The following is a 16074-nucleotide window of genomic DNA, read 5'->3' as shown; positions in this document are numbered from 1 at the left end:
GTATGCTTTGGGGACATGTTTGAAATGACACTATAAAAACTGACCAAATGAACTGGTGTCATTTGTACTGAAACAAATATATGGGTGGGTGCGTCTGTGCATGCTGGTGATGAGCCAGCCTGCTCAGGAGAATAAAGGCAATTTCCTAAAGAGGTAATGTTATTGTTAATAGTTTATCACCTACTCAGGGTCAGATGACATTCTAAATTGGGGTTAAGTAAAGTAGATTGTTAAGAAAAGATGGGAGGCTAAAATTTGAGTTTTAGATGATCCAATTAGCTGATTAAGGTAAGGTGGAAACAGGAGCTTTAGCAGTTTGCAGTAGAAGTCTTTGTGCCTGTACCTCTGATGTGGAAGGGCACAAATATCAAAAAGCTGTTGTTGTCAGATGAGCTTCCTTGTGCATGTCAAAGACAGTGACTTCAATTTATCACGGAATCTGCTTTTACTATAGCTCACAAATACTTGAGATACTCAGCCTTAGAAGTTGTTCTTCCTGGCCTGTTTAAAACACTAATATTGTGGCATGGGAATGTATAATACAGAGTTCTCTTGAAGTAAATGTGAACCCTCACAGTCACTCTGGCCTCGTTCAGCAGGTGATGCTGAGGTCTTGCTCCAATTAGTAATGGTAATATCAAGCCACTATTTAACTTCTGCTACTGCTAGACCAAATTACTCTGTTCTTATTTATTCTGAAGTGTATTATTAAAACAGAAAAAAACTTATTACAGTTCAATTTGTATGTATAGTAATGTAATGGAGTCTGTTACTCATTTGAAAGTGAGAAAATGTGCATAAGCACCATGCAAAATATTCTTAGGATTTTTATTTATATACATAAAATATATAGGAGTTTTTTTCCTCCCCTAAATGGCAATGTATCAGTTGCTCCTGAATTAATTCAGCCTTATTTATCTTCAACAGGAGCATTGGTGGATCAGGGTGTCTTTGAAGAGTTGGCTCGTGACTACATTCCACAGCTTTATGACTGCATGCAGGATTTGGGTGTAATCTCCACCATCTCCCTGTCCTGGTTCCTCACTCTTTTCCTCAGTGTAATGCCATTTGAAAGTGCAGTGGTAGTTGTGGATTGTTTCTTCTGTGAAGGAATAAAGGTGATATTTCAGTTAGCACTCGCTGTCCTCGAAGCTAATGTAGACAAGTTGCTTAACTGTAAAGATGATGGAGAAGCCATGACAGTCTTGGGAAGGTATTTATTACAGAAAATTAAGTATCTTCGTTTTTGTGGTTTTGGTTTTTTTTTTTTGCTTGCTTTTCTGATTTGTATTCTATGTTGAAATACTAAATTTAAACCAGTATCTTATATGTAAACCTTTTACATACTTGTAGTCTCCTTTCATCCATGTAAGGTGCTCCTTATATTATTTTAAAATAATGCTAAGTGACTAACAAGATGCAAATTCTTCTTTCAAGACATTCGAATAAACTTCCCAAACCTAGTTATAGAAATTTAACTTGATTCATTATTTTAGTGGATTACATGGGTTTTGTTACTTCAGCCTGCTACCTTTTATGTATTAAGAAAAAGCCTTGGTGTTAAGGAAGATTGTTTTGGGAATAGACTAAGTTGGACTCAGAATAATTAGGTAGGATCTTGAAAAAATAGATTTCAGTGGCTTGAGTCATTCTATCAGAGCTAGTGCTGCTGAGTGTAGCCTCTGCTTTTCTTGGGCTTGGTAATGGTGTTTAGTTTTCCATATGCTTCTGGAACTTTGGAATTTTTTCATAATAAATTTCAGTAGTATAACCTTAACTGTTCCTAGAGAATGGTTTTATCACTTCTCCATGTAATAATCAATATGTAACCTGTATGCTGTTAACCCTCAGAAGGGAGGGCATACAAATTTATCTTGAATTTCTCATTTCTTTTTTTTTTTTTCCCACCAGATACTTGGACAGTGTAACTAATAAGGACAGTACTCTTCCTCCCATTCCTCATCTTCACTCCCTGCTCAGTGATGATGTAGAGCCTTATCCTGAGGTGGATATCTTCCGGCTAATCAGGTCTTCCTATGAGGTAGGATAAGACTTCTTAACAGGAACTTAGCAACTAACACAGCTTCTGCTCCACCGAGGAGTTTGATACTCTAGTTTGGCTTTGCTTGAAACAGAGAGAACTTAAAAGAAATGCAGACTCATCTGAGAGGCCTGAAATGGAGCAAAGAAGAGGAGTTAGACTTTCTTCTTCTTTTAACCAAGACTTTTAATTGGAGCTGTTTTCAGAGAAGTGTGAGGCCTCAAAGGAGAGCAGCCCACAACCAAAAAGTGATTTACTAACAAAAGGCTGAACTTTTAATTTGAAAGGAGTTAATTCTCATTTAAGCTTTTTTGTGCTTTTCCAAACTGAAATAGTAGTGAAATCTGTATGATTTCAGAAGACCTTTCTTTTATCAGTGAAACTTTGTTTTAAAAGTGCTGATTTTGACCATGGGCCACTATATTCTCTACTGTCACCAAAGCTAAAAGAAAATCCAAGTGAAAGGAGCTGCTAATAACTAATATCTATTAAAGGGCAGGACAAAGCCTGCAAAACCAGCTAAAATCTGCACACTGCTTTAATTGTCCTTAAATTAAAAAAAAAGCCATCAGTTAAAATATGTCTGGTTACTCTGACATACCCATATTTTATAAAAATCAAGGAAAAACTGTAAAGATTTTTTCTCTTTAATTTCCATTATTCCCTTCCATTGATATGGAGTTGATTTACACTTAGCAATAGCACAGCTTTCTACAAAGGCACTTCCTATGACCCTAAGCCCCCCTTGCTTTAATACACCAAATTTAATAAGGAAGTAGGCAGTCCTTAGTATGTTCTGTGCTGAAGGGAAAAGTGTGTCAGGATAGATGGATGTTTGGTAGATGTCAGAATGGCCAGCAAGGTGTTAATGTGAAGTTGTGTTTCCCATGCATTTTTCCATTCTCCTCATCATGAAGATTTCTTGCATTGGCTTAACTGCTCTAAAATGAATCATCTGACTCCGTGCAGAGCTAGTTTGTCTTTTTGGGGCTTTGGCAGCACAGAACCTTGTATGTCCTTCTAGGTAAATAACCAACTGCTCTTCAGTATAATTAGGCAAAACAAGTAGCATGATGAGTGAGGAACCATGAGGAAAGCAGGAGCTGCTTGCAAAGAGAGAATTCCTTTCAAGAAAGTTGCTGTTAATTAATTTATTTTAAAAACCCTAATAATTCTATAATAAACTGCATAATAACTGGAGTTTTAAAAGCCTGTGCATAACTCACTAGCTGTCTGTGGAGTGTAGACTCACAATCGGAGCTGTTACATGTTTAACTCATTTAATTTGTGTGTTAGCTAGTTAGGAAAAAAATTGGCCTTCAACATTTCAGCTGTGTGTAGAGTGGTGTCTGGCCATACTAACTCAAGAACTGACACTGGAAGGTCTGGGCTGTGGAAAGGTTTGATACAGCTTTGACCTTGAACAGGTGACATCTTTCCAACAACCCCTTGTACAATTTGAAATTTAGCATGGACAAAGGACCATTCCCAGAAGGTAATCACCTGCAACCTTGCTCTTTTGAAGACTACGTGAGTTTTAGTTTTATGGATGTGAACAGACCATCTTATTTGGCCCTCCAGTCCAGTAAATAAACTGATTACTGGAATAGGTGTAGCCTCAGAAGGTTTTGTGAATACCTGAAATACCTCTGTGATACCTGATATTCATTAATTTCTACATTCTACATGTTTATCTACATTCTATTTTTGTCAAGACTTCTTCATCTGCAACATGCTCACAAGTACATGAAGCATTTTTTTACTCCCTAGGTACAGGATAAAGATGAACACCTTTATAGATAAATGCAGCTTTAGCATGAATTTCATTTTACAAGGATATGCCAGCATATTATGACCTGCTTATGTAGGTGCACTTGCACTGGAAATATAAATCCATCTTGTATGAAAGTGTGTCCTGCCACCCCTTTATGCTTTACATGTGGTGCAGTTGATGTCTGGCATTTTTGTTCCTGCTGATCATCTGTGCATTCCTAGGTGTGTGGATTTTGGATGGCAAGAAACGTCTGCTTATAATACTTCTACAGAAATGAATCTTAGGGATTTGGCATTCCTCTGCATATGAAAACATGGAATATTATTCCTAATAGGTTTTCCCCCATGATGCTTTTGTAGTATGTGCAGGAGCTCCCTGACACTGTTATGTGCATTTTGGAAAAAACTTCTGAAAATAAGACTTGGGTATTAAAGAGCATCTTTTCCTAGTGGAAATTGCATTCTTGCTACTTTGTTTCAGATCCTCAGAATGCAAGGACTGCTGTACTGTCTCAACCATTAGAGATCCAGCTAGTTTAATATTCTCTTTCTGTTGTGATTATGAGACATTCCAGGACAAGCTGAAATATAACTCTGCCGGAGGACTTACAAAACAGTCTATTCACAGAGGTTTGCCAAGCAAGAAGTTTCTACCTTATGAGATTACAGTTTGAAGTGAGAGAGTTTGAAGTTGAATACAGACCTTTCAAATTAAAATAAGCTATTGGGAAAAATAAAATCTAGTGATATAGTCCTAAAGTCTTTGTAATTTTGTGATGTGCTTGAAAAATGCAATAACAGCAGTTTCATTTGTGGTACATCACAAAATTAAATTAATTTTTCTAATAAATTAAAGGCAAGCTGAATATTCTGAATATTAATACACAGACAATCATGTACTGCTTTTTCTCTTTCAAGAAATTTGGAAGTATCCGGGCAGATTTAATTGAACAAATGAGATTCAAACAAAGACTGAAAGTCATCCAAACCCTCGAAGATACTACAAAGCGCAATGTGGTCAGTACTGAAATATAATATAATAATGTTCTTTGCACAGAATAAGTTTAGTCAGTTTCTGAACTTAACTTAGCTTTTCAGTGAAACATGAATTTCTAATCTGTAACTGTTGATGTTGTTTCCAAAGGTACGGACTATTGTGACAGAGACTTCTTTCACTATCGATGAACTGGAGGAACTGTATGCGCTTTTCAAGGTAAAGCGAAGTGAAGATAAGGTCATGTGCCTCTAGGAGGTGTAAATGTTCATTTTGGTGTGGGAATCTGTCTTTTCTAAGCACCAAGTCAAGTCTGTCAGTTATTGTTTGGTATCTTGATACAAACTTGGATTAGCTGCTGTATTATTGATATACAAAAAATCCTAAACTCAAGCAGTTTTTAAAACATTGAGAAAGGTTTAGTTCACTAATTGATTTGTCCATGGAAAAAAATATATACTGCTAAAAATATAAAATGAAAAATGGTATAGAGGCTTTTGATCAGTCATTAGAAACTAAACATATGTGTCTGTCTACCTGACCCAAGTTTTGGAATTTATCATAATTATTCTGTTATCTCAGATAGTTAATACTTCTGTATAGCAGTAGCTGATTTTTGCTATTGTTAATGCTTTAATGCATTAAATGGGAATTGAATGCCACAAAGTGATGTGTCTTTGTAAGTTGGTTATACAGCAGTGCCATTACATCCACAAATTTAAAGGTGAGCATTTAAATGTGTTAGCTTCACCTTTCTGCACAGTGTCTTAAGTTACTTTCTTCCTCTGTTTTGTTATGACAAGAGATTTTTTTAAAATATCATGAAGAATTTATATCCTCTTAATTTCCCATCTGTAACAAGAAGTCCTAGTTGTCCAAATCCTGCAGTGCCTTCTTTCAGTCTTCCATGAAATCAGTGAGACCAAGTCCCACAGTCTTCCTGGTTAATCACTGTGCAGCAATGGGATCTTTTTCTCTCTAAGCTTCTGAATTGTTTTGAATTAGATTCTGGCAAAATCAGCCCCAGAACCTCCACTGACTTCAGTAAGACTGAAAGAACAGTGCATTATTCACTGTTTTTGAGGATCTACAGGAAATATTTCAAATAACCAGCTATTTTAATATGAGTAAGGAATAAATAAAGATTTCATGAGCCTTCTGACTTAGCTGCATGATGAGGCTGACTAAGCACAACAAGCCTGGGAAGTCACAGCTCCGGCCAAAACAGATATTTCATGTTTCATCTAACTGAAAGGCAGAAAAAGTTTTGCTTTATCTCCTTTTTTCCTTTTTTTTAGTAGAGGGATGGTTTTTTATGCTGTTTGGAGGAGAAACCCCTTCCAAAAGCAGAAGGGCTTCTGTTATGTCGCATTGTTTTAAGAATGCATGTGAAGAGTTGTTTGGAATTGTTTTTATCGTGGAGGGCGATGAATTGTTTCTAGAGGTGCTGACGGTGTCCTGGTGTTTGCCCTCTGTTCAGGCAGAACACCTGACGAGCTGCTACTGGGGAGGGACCAGCAATGCCACGGAGCGGCACGACCCCAGCCTGCCCTACCTGGAGCAGTACCGCATCGACTTCGAGCAGTTCAAGGGCATGTTTGCTCTCCTGTTCCCCTGGGCCTGCGGCACCCACTCTGACACGCTGGCTGCCCGCCTCTTCAGGCTGCTGGATGAGAATGGAGATCTGCTCATCAACTTCCGGGAATTCGTCTCTGGCCTGAGTAAGGCGGATCCACGGCTCTCTCAAACTAACGTGACAAAACAGTTTGTTTCCTTTCAGCTCGTTTTATCGTGCCTGTGGCAGTGGTTCCCTCAGACCTTAGCAGGTGAATCTGCATTAGGCAGTGGTGTATCACACTGGGAAAAGGACAGTACATGAGCAGATCCATTAGGATCTGAGGATTTCACTGGCTGCTAACTCTCAACACAAAATCTAACTGCAACACAGGCGCTTAATGGTGCGTTTCCCTAGGCATTAGTTAGAGTGTGAGGTACTACCTCTCTTGCTTCTGAAATCAGTAACCAAAACTGCAGAGAGCAGTTTGGAAGTCCCCTGAAAAGGAGAAAACGGAGGTGCAGGTCAGAGAGGGAGGCTGAATGTTTTAGTCCTGAAGAAGCAAGATTTCAGGACATGAAAAAGGACATTGTGAGCCCCAGGATTAGTGTGAGGAAGCAAAGATGAGGCAGGAGCCAGCCCCTCCTTTTTTAAATATGGCAGGAGTTGTTTGCTGTAAGTGACCAACATCTCACCATCTACCATGTGTCATTTCGTGGCAATGTGGAATTTCTGCCAGCTCTGTATTTTGATTCTTTTTGAGAGTGAAAAGGTTTCCTTGTCTGGCTTTCAGCAGCTCTTTGTTAATTAACTATGTTTAAGCATTGAGGCTCCAAATGCAGCCTTGCATTAAACCTCTGTACAGAAGTAGAAGCACTTGTTCTCTTGTAAGTGCAAAGTAGCTCTGACAGTAAAACTGGCTGCACACCTCCCTTTCACACCACCCCAAAAATCCCAGTGTTTCTTGTGGTGCAGTGATTTGTATTTGAGGTACTGTTCCATGTAACACACTGGGGCCTTTTGGGGACCCAGAAGTTAACCACTCTTCCAGTTTCCAGGATGCTGTCAGTAACAGTCAGCCAGCTATTGATTGAGACAGCAAATTTTGGAGCCAGTAATGAATAACATGAACAAGGGCCAGTATTGAGCACTGTGAGCAGAAATGCATGTGAAGTGCACAGATGTGGCAGTAAGCTAACATGACTGAACTAAAACCTTGAGTGGGCAAAACAATTATAAATGCTCATTCTGAAATCTGATATTTTTCAGAAACTAAGCCCACTGTGGTGTAATTTGAAAACCTTCTTTTTTTACTCCCCTAAAAAGTAAATCAACCCTGCTGACACCTTTTTCAGTTGAGAAGCACATGAGTGGTAAGGACAACATAGTCAAGAACAATGGACCTGTTTGAGCATATTTCACCATGCCCCAGGACTTCTAATCATTCAATTTCTTTTTCATTGTCCCTACAACAAATAGCTCATGAACCTCCTACTTCAGGTGCCTCTAGGGCCTCAGCTGAGCAAAGATGGAATAACTTTGTGCATTCTTTATGTTTACTCTGTGCCCTGTTACAATAATATAGCCCAAATATAGGAGTGGTTTGCCCAGTGAGTTGTGCTGCTCAGAAGAGGTTTTCAGCCTTGGTGAGGAGCTCTTTAAGTTATTCACTCTTACAAAGCTCCCCTGCACTCCTGTAACACACTGCATGATAGCATGACAGCTGTTGCCTGCACATCCAAGTAAGCTGCAGAGATCTCTGCATGGATTCCAAGTGGCCTCCTGCCTCCCATCGTGTTTGGCAGTGCCCCCTTCTCAGAGCACACAGCTCCCCACTCCTCCAGTGGCTGCTGCTGACTGCAGTCCTTGGCACAGCCTCCTGTCAGAGTCAGCACGACGAAAGCTGTGTCTTACAAGGAGTACTTGAGTGTATTTTATTTTCTTTTTGCAAGCAGGGTTTTGTCGACCACAGAATGCAGGAGATTGAAAAAGCAGAGTGGTAACCTCACCACTTCTCCATGCCTTTCAGAGGCAGGATCACCTCCCTTGACCTGCTGGCAATACTCTTCCTAATTTTGAGCAGAAAGGAAGGAGGGAAAAGTGTGCATCAGGAAGCACATACAGATTTTTCTCAAATTGTAGCTATGGAGATTTTCAGTTCTCTTCAAATCTGGGGACAGAGAGAGCAGCAAGCCTACATGTGTCACCCTGTGCCCTGAATCCTATTTTGCAGTTCCTGTTGATGGAGGATGCACAAGTGCAGCCCATTCTGTCCTTTGGTTATGTCATGTTGCCTTTACCAGAAGAGAATGCATTATCTGCATGGTGTGATACACCAGATGGGAACATCATGAGCTTTTGTGCTTAAAAAGGACCGCGTTGACAGCAAAATGGCTCATGGGGTTGTGCTCAACTTTTTTTTGGCCTAACACCTGTATTTATTGGAGTGTGAGGCTTTACCAGAGACTGTGACTGTTAGTACTTGCCACACCACACTCTGAAGTTTGCATAGCAGAGGTACATTGACAGTCACCTATAAGGTAAAATGAATCTCTGCACTATCTAATTAGTAGAAGTTAGTTCATTTATTTATGGATGGCATGTCACAACAAGTGAGATGTATGAAAGTCTGATTATCTCTTATTTAGTTACTTGAAAATTAACTACTGTCCATTTAATTAATTGGAAGGAGGGGCTTCAATAGACCTCTCGGATTTCATACAGTGTAGATGTGGAAAAATCACTAGAAAGCATTGCCTGAACATCAATTTAGCCCATGGCTAAGTATGATTAATGCTGTTTATTTGAATTTATCTCTTTTTAAAAATTTTTTTGGTAAATATCATACTGCTCTGAGACATGTGATGTTGTTATTAGATCCTCAGACCGGAAAGTTTGAAGTCCACACAAAAAATGTCTTGTTAAGTTCCAGCTGGAGGCCTTTCTGAGTGATAATGCCATAACCATAGACAGTTTTATGAAATAGGCATTTAAAAAAGGAGCCAAGATTGCAGTACGAAATTCAGGGTAGATTTGTCTGTGTTCTCTTACTGTTTTTACTGTGTGAAGGCGAGTGACTGCCTTATGATCTTGAGCTTTAAAGGGATACAGTACCTCCCAGCAGAGTGAATGTAGCAGCTGTTATTGTGGCAATAACAAATCAAATGGCACAGAATGCTGACTAGTAATGTACTGCATGTAATGTTGTGTAGGTGCAGCATGCCATGGAGACCTGACAGAGAAGCTGAAGCTACTGTATAAAATGCATGTTTTGCCTGGTAAGTAAATGATGTTAAAATAGCTCTTGTTTTGCTGAGAACAGGAATTTGGAGCAGAGTTGTTTATGGCTGGCTTTCCCAATTAAAAATTAATTTGTGGGAATTAGTGTATCTGTTTATGCAGCAGTAAAATAAGGAAGCTTCTACTCTAACCAGACAGATTTGGAAAGTCTGAAAGCTTCCTCACAGCCCTGAATTGTTCCCTGCACAAACATATAAATGTCTCTTGCCTGTTAAGCTGGGGTTGGTGATATCCTCCAGGCATAAGTCCAGTGTTCTTCAGCATATGTTACCACAATGCACTCCATTTAAGCGTTGGAAAATTAAGCTAGTTTGAAATGTTCCTGCATGTCCTGGCTCCTCATTTCTGTCCCCAGGCTTTCTTCTTGATTTCCCCTTTGGGCTGGCACAAGTGTTGGCAGGGAGAAGCTCCAGATGGTTTCACAGATGTGTTTTCCTGGGAGCTGTACAAAGCTGGGCTCAGCTAAGTGAGAGAGGCAGTTCAGGGTGGAGAGGGGATGAAAACACCTCAGAGCAGTTGTGAAAATTCTCTGCTGGAGCTGTGTCCTCTCTGGCTTGTCACCCACATGCCATAAAGAACCCACTGCTGTCCTTTCTGAACATTGCTGCTGCTTTGGTAGTTTAGTTCTTGTGCACATCTACATGCTGTGGTAAACATATCTAAAAACTTTAGAGGACATTTCCCCTTTGTGTACTTTGAACATGGCTGATTGCTCCCAGCTGGTTTTGCTTGGAGGTAGGCCTGAGTGATTCAGTAATTTAAATGGGAAAAAATACTTTCAAATACTTTCTAAAAATACTTTAAAAAGACATTGAACTATTACCAAAAATATCTGGTTTTAAGAATGCAGTTTCTCATATCTGGGGACTGGCAAGCTCATTCCAAATGATGAGAGGTTGTTTCAAGGTAGGAAAGAGGGCAAACCCTGCTTAGGACACACTGAGCTGTACAGAAGAAAGTAATGGAAGTTGGCATGGGAGGATGGGTAAGCCAGCCTCTAGAAGCAAACAGCTCCATGTGATACAGTATTGGATGTTGGGAAGGAGCCAATTGAGGTCCAGTTGTTCATCTCCTGTGAGTTAAAAAGAGATGATTCCTAGCACATCAGACCCTTGTACTTCTAGAAATCTACATTCTAAATGTATTAATGGAAATATCTTTCAGTTTTTAATTAAAGGGTGAAATTTTTAATGAAAGAATCTTACTGTGTTGCTTAGATCCATCCCCTGAGCAAGAAGAGCCAGACTCTGCTTTTGAAGCTACTCAGTACTTTTTTGAGGACATCACACCAGACTGTACACATGGTAGGCATCTTCTGTCTCGGGCATGGGAAGATGAGGTGATGCATTTCACTCAACATGTCTTTTTAGGGAGCTACTTTTTAATTGGATTAAACTTAGTTAGCAAAGTATTCTCTGGAAAAAGTATTATGAAGCATTTGTATACGTGTTGATATCTTGAGAGGTGCAGGCATGTGTACACTCAGAGTCCCCCTGAATTGTGCATTGCAGAAGTACTTGTAGAATAACTCCATGTGTTGTAATAGAAGTAATTTTGTGAAGAACAAGAATAAATAGATTGGCTTTCAAGATGTATCTGGATCAGAACTTAAAACATTCTAAAACACAGAGAGCAAAAGATACATCAATATGTAGTTCAGCAGTTTGAAATCTCATGTGCCCTTACGAGAGCCAGGGCCTCATCACTTCTGCTTTATTGACTTTCTCTTTCTTGTTATACTTGATGTGAAGTTTCTTTTTGATTCAAGAAAAATATAACCCATCCTTCAGGTTATAAGTGGGAGGAAAGTTGTTTGAAAATACAGGTAAGAGTTAATAGTCTAGAAATGGCAATTTCAGCTCCTGAGAGGCAAGAGGATGCACTAGTACAATCACCAAGCATGTATCATGCTAGGAGGTGTGTTGTGTTAGCATGGGTTAATCATTTTACTATGTGGACAAAACCTAAGGTTGTCCCAGCCTAAGTAGTGACAGTATAAATTAAATGGAATTTATGGCCAGGTTTAAGGGTAAACAAAGCCAGAATTTATACCTGCAATTTTTCTCTGCTTTTTTTGCAGAGTTTGTAAATATTTGTAAACATTTTGTTATTTTGCACTGTGCATGTGAAAACAATGTCTGTATCTAAACCCACACTGATCTCTCTCTCCCCCTGCCCCTCCACGTCCTAGTTGTTGGCCTAGACAGCAGGAGCAAACATGGAGTAGATGATGGGTTTGTTACAGTGAGTCTGAAAACAGACAAAGGTATGCTTGGTGTCTCCTTGTGAGTTACATCTTTCATTTCATGTAAAGATGCTCCTTTTGAAAATGGGGAATAAAGGGAATAATTTGAGGTTTCTTCATGGACTTTTTCCTCCCTCTCTGGGTAATTTGTTGGCAATAGGCAAGAAGAGCTCACAAGAGAATCGAAATTACCTGAGAATGTGGAGCCAAGAGAATAAATCCAAAGCAAAAAACACAAAGGACTTACCCAAGCTAAATCAGGTACTTCTGCTGCCACTTTTCATTAAATTTAAACTTTCTTCACATATCTATAAATATTCAATGTATTAACACTGAACAGAGGTTTTATTTTGAGCAGATACTTTTTTACCAGAGTAGCAGTCAGCTGATTGCAGAAGTTTATTGTTTACAAAATAGTTTTAACTGGCATTCAGCTCCCAAAACATCCCAAAAATGAGATACACACATGTAGGAAAGGTAAAACATATTATTTTGATCTTTAGACAAAGGATGTGACGCTGAATATCACCAGCCAGCTCTTCATGTCTAATAAGCATAACCTGAAAGTAGTATTTTGTGTTTTGTAGTTTGTACTGCTAGTCTCAATCCCCTCAGATCCACAGCTGCTGGGGAGGAGGAGGAGACCCATTGGGATAGCTCTTTCCTCCAGAGAATGTAGGGAAGGTTTATTTCCTATAGAACAGTGATTCTTACTTAAGGTAGCCCTGAGCAAATCTTCCCATCTCATTTATCAGTTTTGAATTTCAAATAATTGTATCCAACTTAGTTACTCCTGTCAGCTAAGTGCTGCGGGACTTGATTGTTCATTACTTCTCATCAGTTTTAGCAAACCCTTAGTTATACTTAGCATCATTCCTACAAGAGAATCCACCAAAATCAATGCAAAGTGTCTCACTGCTCACCCTCTGTTGCCCTCCTGTGGCTGCAGAGAAGTCTATTTGTGATATGTTGGACAAAACATCCAATCATTTATTCTAAATACATTTTAGAGATGCTACATATGTGACTGCCCAGCCACAGAGTATGCTTCCTAGACTGCACCTGCATTATTTCAAATTTCACTTCAGTCACGTAAACCCTTGTGTCCTGCCTCAATCCCAGTGTTTTAAAACTGGTTTGGAAGACGTCAGTGTGATTTTTTCCTGCTTGTGTTAATGTTCCCTCCCCCTGTGGTGTTTAGGGGCAGTTCATTGAGCTGTGCAAGACGATGTACAACATGTTCAGTGAGGACCCCAACGAGCAGGACCTGTACCACGCCACAGCTGCCGTGACCAGCCTGCTGCTGGAGATCGGGGAGGTGGGGAAGCTCTTCAGCATGCAGCCCCCCGGCGACACGGACAGCAGCAGCTGCAGCAAGGCCGCGCAGGGCGAGCTGTTCCCCAAGAAGGAGCAGCAGCAGTTCCCCCTGGAGCAGCACAAGGCGTTCCGCAGCGGCCTCGCGGCCGGCGAGGAGGAGGCGGCCGGCACCGACGGCGCCCTGGGCATGCACATGGAGGACATCAAGCTGGAGGACTCCTCTCCCAGGGACAACGGGGCCTGCTCCTCCATGCTCATCTCGGACGACGACACCAAGGACGACAGCTCCATGTCCTCGTACTCGGTGCTGAGCGCGGGCTCGCACGACGAGGACAAGCTGCACTGCGAGGACATCGGCGAGGACACGGTGCTGGTGCGCAGCGGGCGCGGCCCGGCCCTGCGCCGCAGCACCAGCCTCGACAGGGACTGGGCCATCACCTTCGAGCAGTTCCTGGCCTCCCTGCTCACCGAGCCCGCCCTCGTCAGGTACTTCGACAAGCCCGTGTCCATGATGGCCAGGATCACCAACGCCAAAAACATCAGGATGAGGGGCAAGCCAATCACCTCGGCCAGCGACTACGAGATCTCTACTATGTCGGGATAAAAGGCAGCCGGGTTTTTTATTTCAGTTTTCTTTTTATTCTCTATTTATTAGTACCTGGCAGAGGCCCTGGTATTTTAGTTGTTTTCACTAATGTGAAAATGTTGGGGTGCAAACATAACTATCTTCAAGTATAATCACTCTTTCTGTGGGAAATGTTACATATGCAGATTTTATTCAAAATACAGAAAAGAAAATGCTTGTCAGTGAAGTGTGTGTATTATTAATATTGCTGTCCGTGTATAATGGTAAAGATTAGTTCTTAATTTCTAAATGTAAACTTAATGCCAATATTTATGAGCGTTTTTAAAATAGGCATGTATAGAGATCTGATGCTTGGGGAAAAACAAACAACAAAATGGGAAGAACCTAAAATTTAAAGGGACGCTGTCAACCTGAAAAGGACCTCAGGTGAAAATAAGTTCCAGGCAACATTCTTGAATCATAATTTTATTTAGTATTTTTTTTTTCCAAAAAGGAATGCTTTGATTTTACTTTTCTGAATCTATGAAAGACCACTTCAGTGACACCTGCCTGGCTCCTAACTTCCTGTGCCTGAGACTGGTATGCTCAAGTGAGAAGTCCATCCCAACCTAATGGGTTCACCAAATCAGGCAAGTGTGGATCAATGTGATGGTTTCTGCCCATTTGCCTTTGCCAGCTGGGGCCACCAAAGGAAGATCTCCAGCATGACCCTGCCCAGAGCTGTATTCCCAACCAGTGGACTTGGAAGCTTTGCTGGTGTTCTCCAAAGACACTATGCAGGTCCCAGAACAGATTGGGAGAGTCTCTTTTCAAAATTTGAAGTCTGTTTTTAAAAGCTTAGGGGAAAAGAAGTATATATGTATCTGCTTCTAAGGCTGAATCTACAGCACATATAGCTTAGTTCTTAAAACTAACCTTTACCACCAACCTATCATATTCTTGTTAGATTAATAAAAGCCTGTATTGCATAAGTCTTTATTTACTACAGTGTAAAGCAGCAGTAATGAAATCTGCAAGATAATGTAACTGAATGTTTAAATCTTACTGAGAACACTGTCACTTTATATGAAATGAATAGTATCCTGTATTGACTTACTGAATAATGTGTTGAAATGAAAACTGGAGCACCTGCACTTTGAATCCTTGCTTTTTTATACAGGTATTTGGGATTTTTTTTTAGATTTTGTTAGCTGTTTTTTAATTCATATTTGTTTGTTTCAGGATCATGCCTACATGCCTAATCTTTATTTGCTGTTTTGAGAATATTTTCTGTAGAATACTGTTGATTTTTATACTCCTGTATAATACTGCATCCACGTACCTTGCAGGTTTTTTTAGCACAAGCTATGTTTAATTCTTTGGTTTTAAAAGAATGCTTTTAAACTGTCAGATTAAGTGGTTTTTAACCACAAATAGGTAATGTGAACAAATAAAGTACACTCTGCACAGATTTGATTTTTAACTATTAAAGTCATGCTAGAGGGAAAATGAGGTGGTTGTGCTTTATTACACAGACAAATGTTAGTATGTCTCCTGGTAATGGTATGAAAAAGCACTGTATGCTGTGGCTGTGGATGGGTTTACAGATGTACCAAATAATGATATTAATCTGAAGCCATGATCACCATTTTGAATGCTACTGCTTTGTTTTAATTCAAGAAGCCAAAGTGGGGGCTTTATTACAATGTATGGCAGCTGAATAAGCTGCCATGGAAGTCTTCAGCACTAAGAATTAGTATCTTTAAGTGGACCACTGACCTTTTTAAGTTCTCCAAAACATTTTTCTTTTAAGAGCTTGTCAGCTTTGTTCCCACCCCACCCACAGCAGGGGATGCAGGGCTTGACAAGAATTATTTTGCTGTTGGGGCTCCTGTCACAAGAAGAGGCAGCCACGAGTGGATCTCTGGTCAATTACAAGGTAACTTTATTTTGTTTTGCTCCAGTGCCCTTCCTTACCCTCCTGATCACATCAGCAAAGCTCCCAGGTGTGAGCCCGCTCCTCTTCAAGGATGGCATTGCTATAGGCAGCAGCCAGGTGAGCTGATCTTTCCCAGTTTGGTTTGGATGAGGCTGCCCCCCTGATCAGGACACCTGGAAGTGTGTTTGGTGACAAGATCTGCTGTGCCTGCTCTTTAGTAGCAGTGTGGGAGCTGCTGAACAGAAAGCCACACAGGAATTCAGGTGACCAGCATACAATGGTGTGAAACTTTGGGGAAAATGATAGTATTTTTAAAGGCTTACTGTATGTACTGTATTCATGCCA

General features: G+C 40.3%; 1 protein-coding gene across 2 annotated transcripts in view; it reads left to right on the top strand.

The window, feature by feature from the left end:
- The window catches only part of TBC1D9 (TBC1 domain family member 9), a 44006-nt gene extending 28707 nt beyond the window's left edge, over window positions 1-15299 (top strand). The window contains exons 12-21 of one of the 2 annotated variants that reach the window (XM_063156976.1): window positions 928-1213; window positions 1912-2041; window positions 4733-4831; window positions 4959-5027; window positions 6289-6529; window positions 9576-9641; window positions 10881-10967; window positions 11855-11929; window positions 12069-12169; window positions 13110-15299. In XM_063156976.1, coding sequence (XP_063013046.1) covers window positions 928-1213; window positions 1912-2041; window positions 4733-4831; window positions 4959-5027; window positions 6289-6529; window positions 9576-9641; window positions 10881-10967; window positions 11855-11929; window positions 12069-12169; window positions 13110-13829 — 1874 coding nt within the window. In that variant the 3' untranslated portion in view covers window positions 13830-15299. The remainder of the gene's footprint in view (window positions 1-927; window positions 1214-1911; window positions 2042-4732; window positions 4832-4958; window positions 5028-6288; window positions 6530-9575; window positions 9642-10880; window positions 10968-11854; window positions 11930-12068; window positions 12170-13109) is intronic. The other variant, XM_063156977.1, reaches the window with a different exon arrangement.
- Window positions 15300-16074: the final 775 nt, after the last annotated feature.

Source organism: Melospiza melodia, chromosome 5 (assembly GCF_035770615.1).
Source record: "Melospiza melodia melodia isolate bMelMel2 chromosome 5, bMelMel2.pri, whole genome shotgun sequence".
NCBI lineage: Eukaryota > Metazoa > Chordata > Aves > Passeriformes > Passerellidae > Melospiza > Melospiza melodia.
Note: the sequence above shows the minus strand (reverse complement) of the source record. Positions and strands in the feature narration are given on the sequence as shown.